Source organism: Drosophila gunungcola, unplaced genomic scaffold (genome assembly GCF_025200985.1).
Source record: "Drosophila gunungcola strain Sukarami unplaced genomic scaffold, Dgunungcola_SK_2 000001F, whole genome shotgun sequence".
In the NCBI taxonomy this organism is placed as follows: Eukaryota; Metazoa; Arthropoda; class Insecta; order Diptera; family Drosophilidae; genus Drosophila; species Drosophila gunungcola.
In genome coordinates, this window is record NW_026453197.1 from 5,150,179 (window position 1) to 5,165,816 (window position 15,638).

The 15,638-nt window shown below is 39.0% G+C and overlaps 2 protein-coding genes across 14 annotated transcripts in view; both read right to left on the reverse strand.

Moving 5' to 3' along the window:
- LOC128262736 (dual specificity calcium/calmodulin-dependent 3',5'-cyclic nucleotide phosphodiesterase 1) overlaps window positions 1-15,638 on the reverse strand; it is a 111,625-nt gene that overhangs the window by 16,191 nt on the left and 79,796 nt on the right. For 7 of the 13 annotated variants that reach the window (XR_008268373.1, XM_052997200.1, XM_052997194.1 and 4 more), the window contains 4 exons: window positions 13,659-14,220; window positions 8,292-8,405; window positions 7,775-7,837; window positions 5,393-5,890 (listed from right to left, as the gene is read on the reverse strand). Coding sequence is in view for 12 of the 13 variants with exons in the window: in XM_052997194.1 (XP_052853154.1) it covers window positions 5,393-5,890; window positions 7,775-7,837; window positions 8,292-8,405; window positions 13,659-14,220 (1,237 nt within the window). In the remaining variant the exon portion in view is untranslated. Of the gene's footprint in view, window positions 1-5,392; window positions 5,891-7,774; window positions 7,838-8,291; window positions 8,406-13,658; window positions 14,221-15,638 lie in introns of those variants that run through there. The other 6 variants (XM_052997195.1, XM_052997193.1, XM_052997198.1 and 3 more) reach the window with 4 other exon arrangements.
- On the reverse strand, window positions 1,732-4,494 carry LOC128262739 (polycomb protein esc). The gene is made up of 4 exons (XM_052997209.1): window positions 4,009-4,494; window positions 3,801-3,934; window positions 3,558-3,729; window positions 1,732-2,834 (listed from the first exon to the last, which is right to left on the reverse strand). Exons 1-4 carry the CDS (start codon window positions 4,066-4,068, stop codon window positions 1,923-1,925), a joined length of 1,278 nt encoding a protein of 425 aa, XP_052853169.1. The 5' UTR covers window positions 4,069-4,494; the 3' UTR covers window positions 1,732-1,922.

Below are 15,638 nucleotides of genomic sequence, written 5' to 3' on the forward strand. Positions count from 1 at the left end.
AAGCTCTCGACGAGTTCTGGGAATCGCCATTCGACAACTTAATGCCGATGGCAAGTCGTTCCGAGCCAACTTCAGCTAATTACTCACAGCCATCAAATGGAGTGGAACCGGGTTGGGTTGGCGTTGGCGTTGGCCCGGCCTGAACTGAAACTGAACTAAACTGGCCTGGCCAGAGATGAAAGGAGTGCGGTCAACGAACGGCGGACAAAGGAGATGCAAAACCCAATCAGCCAAGAACGATGTGAGCAAACATAAATACAATACAATCCATAGTTGTGAGCTTAAAGATACCCTGTGATAAGCTATTAATATTAACTGAAATACTATTATCTTAAGAGTATGACTTTATTTTTAAATACCTTAGGTAAGTTTATAAAAATAAATTAAAAGGAATAAAAACAAAAAAAAAAAGCTCTTACAAAACTTAAAACCTTTCCAAGTTGCTCAAATCTAATATTTCTATATACACAAAAACTACATATATTTTTATCCTCCTAAAATAATAAGCTCTAAAGCTGAATTTCCTTGTGTATCCCTTAGCTAAATTTCTTAAATTTCATTGTTCTATAGCTACAACCAAAAAAATTGTTATAGATAAATTTTATAAAGATAAATAAAGGAATAAATAATTTCTCAATATGAAGAGAAAAATATCATTGAGAAGTATAAAAATAAAACTTTTTTGGTTTAAAAAGTTTAAGTTTTAGGTTTTTTAGTATAAAAATTAAACAACAAAATATATTTAGTATTGAACTTATACTGTCTGTAGTTTATTTTTAAAACAAACTTAGTAAAACTAAACAATCATTTTTTAGGGCACATAAAAAAAATATTTAGAGCTGACTTTATTTGTAAATCCATTAAGTAAGTTTACTAAAATTACTTAAAGCCTTTTCAACTTGCTAAATTCTAATTTTTTCATACCCACACAAAAACTATATATACTTTCTTCAACCAAAAACAAATAGCTAAGCCAATGCTATAAAAACGGTGGGAAAAATAAGTAAGGACAAACTATTTGCACACTAAAAGGAAATATAGCGAAACCTTTTTCATAAATTCCTTTTCATGATTGTGTTGCAGAAATAGTACAGAATATCGTGTACCAAATGGAGCCCCATTAAGGTTCTCATCATAATGGAACAAGCTATTTTCATAAATTTCCATTACCTAAAACCAAAAAAAAAAAAAAAAAAGAAAAAAATGGCTGACATGACAGAAATGGCCTGCACTTTCATCAGACGAAAGTGTTCAATAAAAACTCAGCTAGGGTATGGCAAATCATTGTGGGACTTTGCTCGCTTAATCAGTCTGCTGGGAGCTGTTATGGCTGCCTGGGATTGGCATTGGGATTGCTGTCCGCCGCTTGGTTACTCATTCATCCCCATACTCATCCTCATCCTCATCCTCATCCTGATCCCGATTCCCGTTGGCAGTTTCAATTTCGTCGCGTTTTGCTCCCCACATTGCGACCCGGGCAACGGCAGCAGATTGGAGCGCCACGACAGTGCAGCAATGCATATAAATGACGTAGCAATTGGAAGCCATTTGTTATGCAGAGCTTTGCTTTGTTCCACAATTAGAATTGCCAACTGGGGACACTCAGCCAACTTGAAGACATGGCTTAAAGGGCAGCATTTTCGATTCCATTGCAGTGGATTGTACATTTTTAAGGTATAGAATTTGTAACTAAGCTATCATTTTGCTTCAACAAAGGACTTAGCATTAAAATTGGTTCAACAATTGTTTAATCGATTTAATAGGAATTTTCTGAGTCGCACACTGACAATTGCTTGCTTTCAAGTATTGGTAATTCTAGCTTAATTTTAACCAACTAGGAACTAGTAACTAAGTGAGGGAAATGTCGTAAGTTTTGGCCACGTGAGATTTGGTGTGTGGTTTGGCGATGATGTTGTGCAGCATCAGATGGCAGCCGCCTGCCTGCGATTCCAGCGCCACACGGTGGCGTCATCGCACACGTAGACCAGGACGCTGGCGTCCCGGGAGAAGGCGATCTGGCGCACGGTGGCCACGCTGCGCGGATTGTGCAGGGTGGTCATGTGGGCGCCTTCCGGATCGCTGGGATCCAGCTCCCAAACGTAAACCTTGCCCTGCTGGTTGCCCAGGGCGATCACCTTCTGCCAGGGATTAAAGCCGAACCGCACGAACCAAATCTCACACTCGTCGTACTCGAATTCCGCGATGATCGTGCAGGATGAGTCGCTGGGCTTCACCTGCTCGAAGCTCTGATGAAGTTGACCCGGCTTCCAGCACACGATGGCATTCTCGCAGGACTTGGAGAGCACAAAGTTGCCGAACCACTGCACACAGTCCACATAGTTCCTGTGTATGTCCCGCGTCGAGAAGTCGGGAAAGTGCTTGGTGACCGTGGGAAACGGCAGCGTGGATTTCTCCTGGCTAAAGGTGTTGGACAGCTCGATTTTCTTATGGAACTCGGGCGTATTCAGACACCACAGTTTCAGAGAGTGATCCATGCCGCTGGACACAATGCGATCCCCACGCATATTAAAGTCTATGGAGAGCACCTCGTCGCGATGTCCCTCCACTCCGCCCAGGATGGCAATGCAGACGTGGCTCTGGATGTTCCACAGCCTGATTGCATGATCCTTGCTGCCCGAGAGCAGCAGCTGCAGCTTGTGCGGATGGAACTTGAGTTCGTTGATGGCCTGGCCATGGCCAATGTAGTTGCCCACCGCCTCGTTTTGCTCGACGTCAATTACTCTGATGACTCCGCGGTATCCAGCCGCGGCCAGAAGTGGAGCAGAGGTCTTCAGGTCGTACGACCAGGCGCACGTGTAGAACACCTCATCGGGCTGCGGAGCAAAATCAAGAGTTTTTTGTATGCATTACGCAAACTTAAAACCTACAATTCTAAGACAATATAAATCAACTTGTACGTTTATTTCTTTAAGGGTCAGTCCATTGAATGTGGATCAAAAATTAATTGCATATATCTATGTCGAGTTTTGTCATTTGTGATTAATTTCATCTCCAAAAGTGAATACAAGGCTATCATTTAGATAAAATATTTTAAACTAAAGAGTTCCCTTAAAGAACCAACCGAAATTAACTGAATAACAAGTCTCAATCGTGATAAAGAAGTGTAAAAGCATTAATTTCTAGAGAATTTCCTTAGCCCTAATGGGTCTGTGACTCAAGATTTTCTCTAGACTTTAACAATATAATATAAACTAGACTGGTTATTAAGTGCTTGATATTATCACATATTGAGTCCTAGCCCTCTCATTGCAGGGCCTTACTTTAACCAAAAAAGCAATCGGGTGTTGCAAATGGGTTTGTATTCTAGTGATTTACAATCAATATGGATATGATTATGCCTACAGCCATAGGCATTCAATTTGAAGTTATTTCCCTGACCTCTGAACTCTTTAATATAGTATAACCCACTTAAGGGTGCCCTAAGCTAAACTGGTTTTTAATCACAGAATGAGTTTTAACAGTCTCTTTAGCAACGCACAACTTTAACCAACTGAACAATGGGGTCTTGAAAATGGGTCCGAATCCCAGGGACTCACATCCGGATCGGCGTAGCAGTGGAGCAGCTGCATCCCGCCCTGTCTGGGGCACTCGTAGACCGTGACCCGGTTGCTGCCGGCGGTGGCGAAGACCTGGGGCTCCTCCTTGCCCAGCAGCGTGTTAAAGGAGACGCCGAAGATGTTGGCTCCGTGGTTCTCCTTCACGTGGGTGCTTCGAGAAACACGGGTGGACGGAATCAGGTCAGAATCAGTTGCCAGCTCAATATTTCATTAGTGGCTTACTCGTATTTGTAGGCCGGGCGGCTCTTTGGCTTCGACTTGGTGCTCCGGCGCCCACGCCGTTTGCTTCTCGTACTGGACGATGGCGATTTGCTGCGCGAGGTGGTGCTGTTGGTCGTATAACTGGCCGACTCGTCCTGCACGGGCCACGGGCCCCAAAAGTTATCCATTAATTCTCATTCCGCACTGCCATTTGTCATTCGCTACTCACGCCACATGATTCCTCTGACTCTTCGGCTTCGTTGCCGTTTTTCACTTTATCACTGCTCATTTCGAACGCACAGCACGTCTTCACGGATAACTGAGCCCCAAATTACGCCCTTGATTGCAATAAACTATGAGTTTATGTTGCTTAAAATGTTTAAATGGGCAGAAACAATGTTTTCCGTCACTTTTGGCGGCATTAGTGTGACCCCAGCCACAGATCGCGGAAAATACTGTGGCACTTTTACGCCATACGGTCTTACTACTGTGTAAAGTGGCCACCTGGTCACGATCAGCTGGCCAGTGTTGGTTAGCCATTAATCGATAAGACGATAAGTTAGACATTTAGGCGGCACAATCAAACTTTGAAATGACAAAACACATGCGCAAGCTAGTTTTATTAAGAAAACAAACAAATGTAGGACAGAAAACATGCCATTGATTCATGTGTGGTAGACAAACTTTTACAGGTATGTACAAAATTACACTGGTCGAACAAGGGATATCTTTATGCTTCAGGCCTGTACGTTGGAAATCATTATAGTTTCACGAACTTATGTTTTGAAATATGGAATTCACGAATACAATTGTATTTAAACAATAGTTAATTATTTTATCTACAAACTGTACCTAAAATGTGTACCTTTTAAGGTTTGACATCATTTTAAAGATGATAATAGTTAACTAAATGAATTCCAAATTTAACTTTATATTTTTACTTTTTATGAAAAATATGATTTTACTTAATGGACTTTTTAATGTTATTTTTCAATTATTTTTTAGCTGTTTTTATTATTTGTATTTCTTCAGTTACAAAACTTCTAATGCAAAAAATAATACTGTTTAAATTATATTAAACTTTCTAAACATACATAACAATTCCTAATTTAAAAAACTATAATATTTTCCATTTTCTACGCCTGTGTAAAATGGTTGTTAAGGACATACTAAGTTTATGAGCACGATTTAAAAATCAGTTTGTGTTCGAACGAAGTAAGTATTAATTTGTACTTGCAAAGTTTTTTGTACAAAAGTCGCGGCAAGGAAAATATACAATCACGCAGAGCGCGGGTGGGAAACGAAACAAGTGTATTCTTTTTGTTTTTGTTAGTCTAGAATAAAATAGTTATTTACAACGGAAGCGAGCAAAAGATTGGGAAAAGGGGACAGAGGCTAGACAGAAGTTTACAGCAGTGGAAATGGCAGACAGAGGTCAGCAGACAGATAGTAGTTGGATAGAGGAGAGATAGAGAGAAAGATTTATAGACAGAGTTGTTCATTCTGGAGCTGTGTTTTTTGGTTAACGCAAACGTCAAACGAAAAAGGCAAATCGAACGAACTGAAGAGGTGGAACGGATAAACGGTTAGCTTAGAAATCAAATCTCAAGTACGTTTTGTTCGTCGACATGGACCTGGCCCAGGTGGGTGTCCGCAGGCGCCGTTGCCGGTGCACGGTCGCTGGGTTGCTGTTACTGCAGCTGCCACTGCTGGTCGCCTTGGCAGCACTGTCTGCACTCTCCGCCGCCTTGGCATCACTCTCCGCCGCCTTGGCACTTGGCTCGAGGCACTTGGCTGGACCCTCCTCCATCACCGATTCCCTCACGGTCTCTAGGGCGGGCTGTAGTTTTGGGGCTGAGGTGGGAGCTGTATCTGTCGCCGGCGGCGGACCGGTGGGTCCACTGTGCGTCTGCGGGGCCAGTGAAACGCCTTTGGTGCGACCCTCTATGCTTTCCTGGTTGACAACCGCCGGTGCGGTACCTCCCGCTCCAGCTGCCGCCTCCTGCAGGCTGCAGCTGCTGTTGGAGTTATTGTTATCCTGCTGCTGATCATCGCGTCCGTGGCTATGGCGCCCGCAGTTCAGATTCTTGCAGTTGCCATTGCAGCCCTCTCTGTGACACGACCCCAGAATTGGGAGCCATTTCAAATCCCAAGGCAGGCGGTCAAGTGTTTTTTTTTAGGCATCCAGCAGTTGGCAGTGAGTAACAGCGAACCCGTGCATTGGGCAATTGTTAGGTTACGAGACACCACCACGATGATGTTGCATTGCATTCGGTTTGTTTGTGTGTTTTGTGTGTGAGAGTTTTTTTATTTAGTTTTCACGTTTTTTTTAGGTAAAAAGTTTTGGCAATAGAAAGAAAGAATATATAAAAAGAAAATCAGTTGAGAGATTGTGGTAAAGCTTTAGGGTTTAGTAGGGGCAGAGAATTGGACTTTTCCCACAAAGAAGATATCACCATCGACAGAACAAGTCAAATCTAGGATTTCATTTTTAAATTCGCCCTAAAGGAACACTATTTTACTATCAAATTGAATGGTCAAATCTTTTATGGTTAAAAATATGTATTTAAAAAAAAATATATTGGAAAATAATTTACTAAATATATTAATTTCTTAATTGGAGCCAACCAACTGAAATCCAAAACTTTTCCCTTCAGGGCAAATTTAACAATGAACCATTTTCTTAACAATTTACAAAGCTAGTACTTCTGGCAAAAAAAAGGGAATAAATCAAATGGGGTAAAAGGCAAGCCAACCCCACTTGGCTGTGCAAATCGGAAAACCGTGTCATTTGGTAGGTACGAAAATGTTAATAATTCATGTGTCCCAGTGCGAGTATAGAACACAATGGATACCTCGTACTCCATACATATGCTGATGACATTCGGAAGTGGATTTGGGGGGGTGCGGGATTTAATTGAAAGTGTGGTAAATAGTAAAAGTGCCCTGATGCATTGGGCTTGTTTTTGTGGAGAGTCCACTTCTGCGGCTGAAAAGCAAACCAAAATCGGGCTGGGAAATGTAAAGCTTTCCGGAAAAAGGTTAAATTGTTTTTAAAATTTGTCTGCTTAATCCAGAATGCATAAATTATTCTGGAGATAAATGAAAACGAAAAGCTTTTGTTTCAATTAAATAATCTTGAAACATTTAAAATTCAAATATATTTATCTTTGATTCGTATTTTAAATCATGATTAAAATATTTAATATACCATGTATAAAACGACTTTCCACTTCCATCCTTAAAATTCAACACATCATAAACAATGTGCACCATTGGGAATTAAAGTTTTAACAAATAGCTTTTCAGAGGCGAAGTTATAGCGGAAGGAGAAAAATACGGTTAAGTTCAGAAGAGGCACACAGAGAACTCACCATATGGTGAATTGGCAATCGAATTGAGTATAATGCAAATACACCAAGAGAAATGGCGAGCAAAAAGTCAAGGTTTCTTAAATTAGAGACAGTTCTTTAATTATATACGGTGCTGCAATTCGTTAGGGGACGGTGTTCGGGGTCTTAATCCTAACTTGGTAACTCTCAGGAGCCGAAGAATACAGTACACAGTTATACGTTACGTAACGCTAGGCTATGGCTAAGAAATACTCGATCTCTGCAAACGTTTTATGATTATATGTTCGATGAGAGATAGAAGACAGAATAGATGTGATTAATGATGATGGGCTAAAATTTATTTTTTTACTGGCAGAGCAAGGCAAAGAATAGATTTCGATTTTCGAAATATATCATATGAACTGAAGAGCACTACAAAGTATGATATTAGAAATAGAAATAGACGGCAACAGAGTTAGAAAGAAGTTTGGAAGAAGAAAGAGGTGAGAGAGTTGAATAAATGTGGTTATTGTGGGTATCGGGTATGATGTGGGCGCAAGTTTGGGTATGTTTTTTTTTTTTATAGAAGAGATGTTAGAGTTAAAATCAACAGAGTTAACGACAAAACCAAAGCGACAAGTTTGACTCGATGGGAACACTTACTCTTCGCTTTCAACGGATGAGGACGCAATCTGCCCCAACTTTGTTTTACCTGATGTGGGGCTTCTGCTCAATAACACAGACACACACACAGTAACAGTAACAGAACGGATATAAAAAGAAAAATATTCAGATATATGTATACATTTAATTGGTATCAAGGGCCTCAAATAAAGTTCTCTTGTTAACTAACGAAGTTAGATGGTTTGATGGGAAATGGAAAATGGGAAATGGGAAATGGACTTGGTTAGCGGTTGATGGAAAGATTGCCTTGGGTGCAAATCCGAAATTTGGCAACTACGCAGCGTTAGTCGGATGGATCCTACTCAAAACAGGTTACAAAGCCTAAACCAATTCGATGGGAGGCCCCAGGAAGCCCAAGCTGAAGCAGAGTTGTCCAAAGATCACTTCGACCCGACTCGTTATCCTCTTGGTTAGGCTAGCCCGCCAAGAAGCTTGCAAAATGTTCGATTTTGGGGGATGTCTTGTCTTATCGTGTCAGACCCCTAGTGTCACCTACCTTGATTCGTCAATGAAGACGGCTTCCAGTACCCGAGCCGCGTAGTGCAGATTGCGCTGCATGTCCTCGTAGGCCACGGTCTCATGATCCATGCGGCGGAGAAGACTGCGTATTCTGTGGATTTCAATGAATATATATATTATTATTAGTATAACGAATTCAGATAATTTAAGTATTTAGAAATATTTAAAAATATATTATGTGCATATATTAGTGCTAATTACTGGTGCTATAATTATAATTTCAGTCAGAAGTTTGCAACGCAGTGAAGGAGCCATTTCCGACCCTATAAAGTATACATATTCTTGATTAGCATCACTAGGAGAGTCGATCTAGCCATGTCCGCCTGTCCGTCCGTTTCTACGCAAACTAGTCTCTCAGTTTTAAAGCCATCTGCATGAAACTTTCCCAAAAGTTGTCTTTTTATTGCAGGTAGTATATAAGACTGAACGAGCCGGATCGGACGACAATAGCATATAGCTCCCATAGGAACAATCGGAAAAAGAAATAAAATAAATTACTTGTATAGCTTGAGGTTTTTCATTTTTTTTAGTTCTTAGTTCTTTTAAATTTTATCAAAATCGGACAGCTTTATCATATACCTCCCATGGGAACAATAGGAAAAAAATATACAAAAAATTATAACATTGCTGATTTTTAATTCTTTTAGACTGATTAATAATTTGACTGTTTAGAATAACGCTTTTAATTTTATTAAAATCGGAAAACGATATCATATAGCTGACATAGGAACTATCGAATAACTAAGCTGCAAATCATCATAGCTTCAATGTTTTTAAACATATACGAAAGTAAATCATAATTTTAATGATTTCAAAAGTATTTAATTCATGCAATAGCTGCAAAGGTATATGAACTTCGGCTTGTCGAAGTTTGCTTCCTTTCTTGCTAAACAAGTAATTTTACAAATTTAAAGTTAATGAACCTTAAAAAGAACACATTTTTGAAATTAACAAGTGTGAAATTTATTTTGCGATTTTCTGGTACTGGCGTGTATATAAATAGTTGTGCTACACCACTAAATTCTAAGTCAGCACCGCCATGCGTTTCCTTGTGTTGATCGCCCTGTTCCTGTTCGCGTTTTTGGACTTCACTGGTGCCTGTGTATGTGACGTCATTCATAAAAGTGTTTGCGGCGCGAACAACAAAACTTATCTAAACAATTGTGTTTTAATATGCTCTGGCATGAAAATGTTGCATGACGGAGCTTGCGTAGGATTTAATGGACTGTATGAGTATATTGTTAACCAAACTATACCAATTGGGTAAAATATCTGTTTTTAACTAAATACGCAAGTACGTTCCTTTTACTGTACGAGGAGCCAATAAAGTTGTCAGACAAACAACCTATTTGTATTTGTTAGCTTTTTTATTTAGTGGAAACCAATGGTAAGAGCAAGGTTTTTTGATTGTACTCAAGTTCTAAAAGAACCGAGCTCTTTAAAGTCTCGAGACCTGCTTATCCTGATGAGTAACAGATGCTGAACAAGCATAAGAATTTCGATAGAAATCTGAAACTATGCCTTTAACTGCCACGGCCAATTTTGTATGAATACAAAACAAAACTTTACCGAAAAGAATTACACCCTATGTATTAGGAATAGCAAAAATTTTAGGAAATTTCGGCAACCCGAAGTTTAAATACCATTACAGCTTTTACAAATACTAAATATTTGAGAAAATGGCTATATTTTGACTTGCGTACACGTTTAAAACCCATTTTTTATATAAAAGCTAAATGGTATAATCCCCTGACCTGCAATATAATGAAACCTTTTGGAATAATTTCATCAAAAAAGTGCCAGGATTACTTTGGTATTCATAGGTCATTGAATAATATCAAATTGGTATTAAAACAAAATAAATGCTATAGTCTAGTGTCCCAAATATTAGATACATACTACCAACAATAGAAAGACAACTTTTGGGAAAGTTTCATGCGGATAGCTTTAAAACTGAATGACTTGTTTGCGTTGAAACGGACAGACAGACGGAAATGGCTAGATCGACTCTCTTAGTGATGCTGATCAAGAATATATACTTTATAGGGTCGAAAATGTCTCCTTTACAGCGTTGCAAACTTTTGACTGTAATTATAATACCCTCTGCAAGGGTTTAGAAATTAACATTTATTTTCAAAAATTGCTTTCAACCTATTTTTGGTAGCTAATACCATAAGCTTATAAACTAAAGAAACCAATAATTCACAATATGGATGAAAAATACAAGGTCCATCTAATTTTATGAGCTTGGTGCATAAATGGCTTACATACGGAATAATATGATTTTACTGAAAATTGAAGACTTATTTTTTAATTCGTTTATTCATTTTGACATAAACAAGTGTTAAATTATGATTTCACGCTTTAAATCTTTGCGTTATCTTGTACTGGAGGGGGTGCCTATGCTACATCATTATAGACTGTAGCCATGCCTTGCCTTGCGTTGATCGTCCTCTGCCTGATCTCTACATTGGACCTCACTGGGGCCTGTTGGTGTACTCGAGAATATAGCCCTGTTTGCGGCACGGACAACAAAACCTATTCAAGCGCGTGCGTTTTAAAATGCGCTGGTGTCAAACTTGCCCAAAACGGAGAGTGCAAGTAACCGGGATAAGCAAATGTATATGTATAATAAATTGTGCGCGTTAAACTTCATTGTTTCAATATATAAATGGTGCCAATAAAATTCCCAGAAACATATGACCTACATATGATCCAAATATTTCCCGATTTGAAAAGTTTTCTTGTACCTTTGACGTATAAAACAAAAACAAACAAATAACAATATCAATTATCAATCAGCAGGCTTATAATATTTGTGTTTACTGAGGGAAAAAAATTTCTACATTAAATCATTTGATTTACAAAAATTTATAATAGTCGGTATTTTATTTGCCGGATATACAAACGTTGTCATGGATTATCTTAGTAATTCCATTAGTTTTATTACAAAATTAAAGTAAATGGAAGTAAATGTTTGTTTGACTATAAGATGTGTTTAAATTACGATTTGTCGCTTTAAATTATTAATTTGTACTAGTTCTTTTACAAATGAGTATCGGTAGTGTTTCAGTGTTTCACACTTTAGTCATGCGAGGAATCGTTTTAATCACCATTAGCATTTTTGCGCTTTTGGCCATGACTGCTGCCAAGACTTGCACATGTCCTAAGCGTTATGATAGTGTTTGCGGATCGGACCGTAATACCTACTATAACAAGTGTGTTTTAAAATGTGCATCAAAGAGAACTAGATCTAAAATAGCAGTGGTCAAGAAGGGAATCTGCTAACAATCGGAACTGGTAGTCTTTTAGAAATTCTGAATGAGATATTCGGTTTATTTTTACACTTGAAAGGGATGCCTACAAAAAAGAAAAAACATTTTAAGCGACATAAAGTATTTAAAGCTAGCTCTAAGAACGAATGTATTTATATCATTGTATTAATGTCACTTTTATTAAAATACCAATCAACTAACGTCTTGTCTGGTTGGCTTTTGAAACAAAATACAAAACACTTTGTGGATATGAAAATGCTGGCTAAGCTTTTTTTACTCGAATTTACCCTTCAGGTATTACTGATTTTAAAGTTGACAAACGAGAATAAGACAACAAAAATCTTCTTACTCCAAATTCAAGCGATATAAAGTAATCACATAGATATTTCACATTTGATATTTGTTAAGACATTTTTAAACATAAGTCATTTTACAATTTCAAGTTAATAAACATTAAAAGGAAAACATTTTTGAAATTAACAAGTGTTAAAATTATGATTAAACGCTTAAAACTTTTGCGATTTTCTGGTACTGGCGTATATATAAATAATGGTGCTATGTCCCTAAATTTTAAGCCACCATCGCCATGCGTTGCCTTGTGTTGATCGCCCTGTTCCTGTTCGCTGTTATGGACTTCACTGTATGCTGGCATCCCAGTATGTGTCGCCTCAATATATCTAATGTCTGCGGCACGAACAACAAAACCTATCCAAACACGTGTTTTTTAAAAAGCGCTGGGTTCGAAGTGTTGCATGAAGGAGCTTGCAAAGGATTTAATGGATATTATAATCTACCATTTGTACGTTTCGGAACTACAACATAGCAAAGCAATAATACGCAAGTACTTTCCTGTTACTGTACGAGGAGCCAATAAAGTTGTCAGACAAACAACCTATTTGTATTTGTTAGCTTTTTTATTTAGTGGAAACTAATGGAAAGAGCAAGGTTTTATGATTGTACTCAAGTTCTAAAAGAACCGAGCTCTTTAAAGTCTCGAGACCTTGGTGCTTATCCTGATGAATAACAGATGCTGAACAAGCATACGAATTTCGTTACAGATCTGAAATTATGCCTTTAACTGCCACGGCCAGTTTTGTATGAATACAAAACAAAACCTAACCGAAAGGAATTACACCCTATGTATTAGGAATAGCAAAAATTTTAGGAAATTTCGGCAACCCGAAGTTTATATACCATTACATCTTTTACAAATAATAAATATATCATAAAGGGGCTATATTTTGATTTACGTACATGTTTAAAAAACATTTTTTATATAAAAGCTAAATGGTATAATCCCCTGACCTGCAATAGAATGAAACCTTTTGGAATATTTTCATGAAAAAGGTGCCAGGATTATTTTGGTATTCAAATTGGTATTAAAACAAGAAATAATGCTATAGTCTAGTGTCCCAAATATTAGATACCCGTTACTCAGCTTCAAAAAAATATGCTTCTAGAAAAAAATTGCGTATTAGGTGGCGACATCTAAAATAATCTTGTTTGATTTAAAAGATTTTTGTATGAGTCGATAGGTATTCACCGAAAAAGAACATATAAAGCTTACAAAAGATCCCTTCCATTTTCGCCACATTTTGAAATAAACTTGCGCTGCTTAGGACAACTCTGCACCTCTGGTATTTATACTTTTTGTTATCTCGACTCTGCTATTGATTCTGATCAATAATATAAATATATTTTTTTTGTTATGTGGGAAACTCCTTCTTCTTCCCTTTACATACTTTCAACGACTATTCTCTACAATTAATGGGTATAAAAACGGTAACATTTCGCTTTCTCTATGGCAATCGACCATATCAAAGTAATACGCCAAGCATTAAGACTGATTTGATACGGAGTTTCATTCAAACGAGTATTATTTCATTTAAATTTGTTATTTCCGTGCAGAAACAGGCAGATGGATGCTGGTGGTGCTGTTGAAGAACATACTTTATAGGGTCTGAAATTTATCCTTCACTGCGTTGCAAACTTTTGACTGAACTTGTAAGACACTTTACCAGTGTCTAAATAAGTGGTTTTTAAGTGTAGTGTAGTGATAGGTAACTCACCTCCCGGCCGCTTTGTTAAGGGCATCTGGCGTGTCGACTGGCGGCAAACTCTCCGTGTCCCATTGCCCGGCGGCGAACGAGATACTCGAGGGCGTTTCGAAGGAGTGTCCCGACTCCTGCGGAATATCGGTGTCCCCGCGCAGGAACGAGTTGTTGCCGGCGACGTTGATCGAGTGGGCGGCCGTGTAGTCGTTCGAATCGCGACCGCCGACCATTTCGGTCTGCGACAGGTTGGCCGACGAGATCTGAATGTTGTCGGCCAGGTAGTTGGTGGCGTTCGGCGATGATGGCTGCATTTTGGCGGCGGCGGCGGTGGCGGTGGCGGATGGTCCGGTACTGGGGCCCTGATTGCTTGAGCGGCTGTCGCCGGCGGACGCGGATCCGTTGCTGCCGGAACGGAAGCTCAGGCGCTCCGCGAGTGGCTCACTAAGCGGCGTCTGGGCGAAGCCAATCCCTGGGACTGTGGAGCTGGAGGCGGTGGCTGAAGGCGATGCCAGCTGGGCGTCGATTTGCGTAAAGTTCCGGCTGTTCGTGCGTCGGATAATCGTCAGTGAGCCGTGTCCTGGGAAGGAAGAAACTGATTTAGTTGCCGGCTGCTTATTTAGTTATATCACTCTCACTGTTGACACATTGATTGAGGCCCTACTGGGATCTAACGAAGCACACAAAGGCCACAAGGGAAAGGGTTCAGATGCAATGAACACAGTGGGCACAGAAATACATTTATTTATACCAAAATGAAATAATAACTTTAAATTGAGAGTGAAAATGATTTAATGACTCTTTAAAATACTAATCAACATTTTTTTATAAAAATAAACATTTTTAAAAGATATAAATAATGGCAATAATGGTAAAAAATTTATATTATGTATAGGTTTATAACGTTTCATCCAATAAAATAAATACCCAATGAGCTAAAATTGAACGTGACAATTTTAAATTTAATTATTTCAAAGTACTTTTATAGAATGTAATTAGATTATTGCTTAAGCTAGATTAATAAAAATATACAATTTATAAATAATATTATGTTTGGTAAATATTCAAAGAAACCAAATTTTAGGGTATTAAATTTGTTATAAAGAAATATAGTGTACTGATTGCAACCCACGATATGAATTGATTTAAAATAAACATATCCCCTCCATTTTTGTTCCACTGTTCACTTTCTTCTTCGGTCAGAAATGGTTTGATACAGTCGACAAGAAATCAATAATTTATTCCCATCATTTAGGGCCATTGTAGCATAGAATTCTTTATTTAGTTTAACCCCAAGTGAGGGGAAAATGCTTAACGAGCAGCAAACAAAAGCCCTTGAAGAAGTTCCTCCTGCGAGGCATCTCCTTGTGGCCCCACAGCTTCGAGTTGGCTGAGTGGCATCATCCTCAGTTGGCCCCAAGTTTTCATCCCGGGCGTGCCGAAAAAGTGCAAAGGATTCAACTGTTTGGGTGTTTGTCAAGTGCCGAGAAGAGGGGCCACGGAGCAATCTATCTGCGAATTCCCCAACCTTCCCACCGCCACAGAGTGCCTTCGTCTTGGCTGCGAGAATCTTAACTGCATTCCATTTATTTTGACAGTGCAATCACCTCCTGAACAAGGTGATGGGGCAGTCATAAAATCCGCTTTATGCTGCACTTAAATTTATGTTACACCCGAGATTCCTTTGCTTAACTGCTAGATACGCGGGCACTTTATCGACTCGAGTTTTTGGATGAAATGTTTTATGCTCCTTTTACTGGCGACTCTTCACGTCCTTAATGACTTTCAACGCTTCATTTTACCCCACAATGTAGGCGAAACCGGAGAAAAATGCTGTGCTGGCCCCACCTGGCATCAGCTTACGGCTAAGACCGAATCCGCTTGATTTGACCCATGTGAGCGGTGGGTGGAAATGGCCGGCAATTAAATAAACGTGCGTAATATGATCGATGGTTTTCCCATCAATCTCTTTTGAAAAGCTAAGATAGTTGTCTACTC

What these genes read in the sequence shown, in the direction of transcription:
- LOC128262739 (XM_052997209.1), bottom strand. Translation starts at nt 4,068, where the DNA reads ATGAGCAGTGATAAAGTGAAAAACGGCAACGAAGCCGAAGAGTCAGAG. An exon ending in CGCCCGGCCTACAAATACGA is followed by an intron (nt 3,730 to 3,800) that starts GTAAGCCACTAA and finishes TGTTTCTCGAAG; the next exon opens with CACCCACGTGAAGGAGAACC. An exon ending in ACTGCTACGCCGATCCGGAT is followed by an intron (nt 2,835 to 3,557) that starts GTGAGTCCCTGG and finishes TTTGCTCCGCAG; the next exon opens with CCCGATGAGGTGTTCTACAC.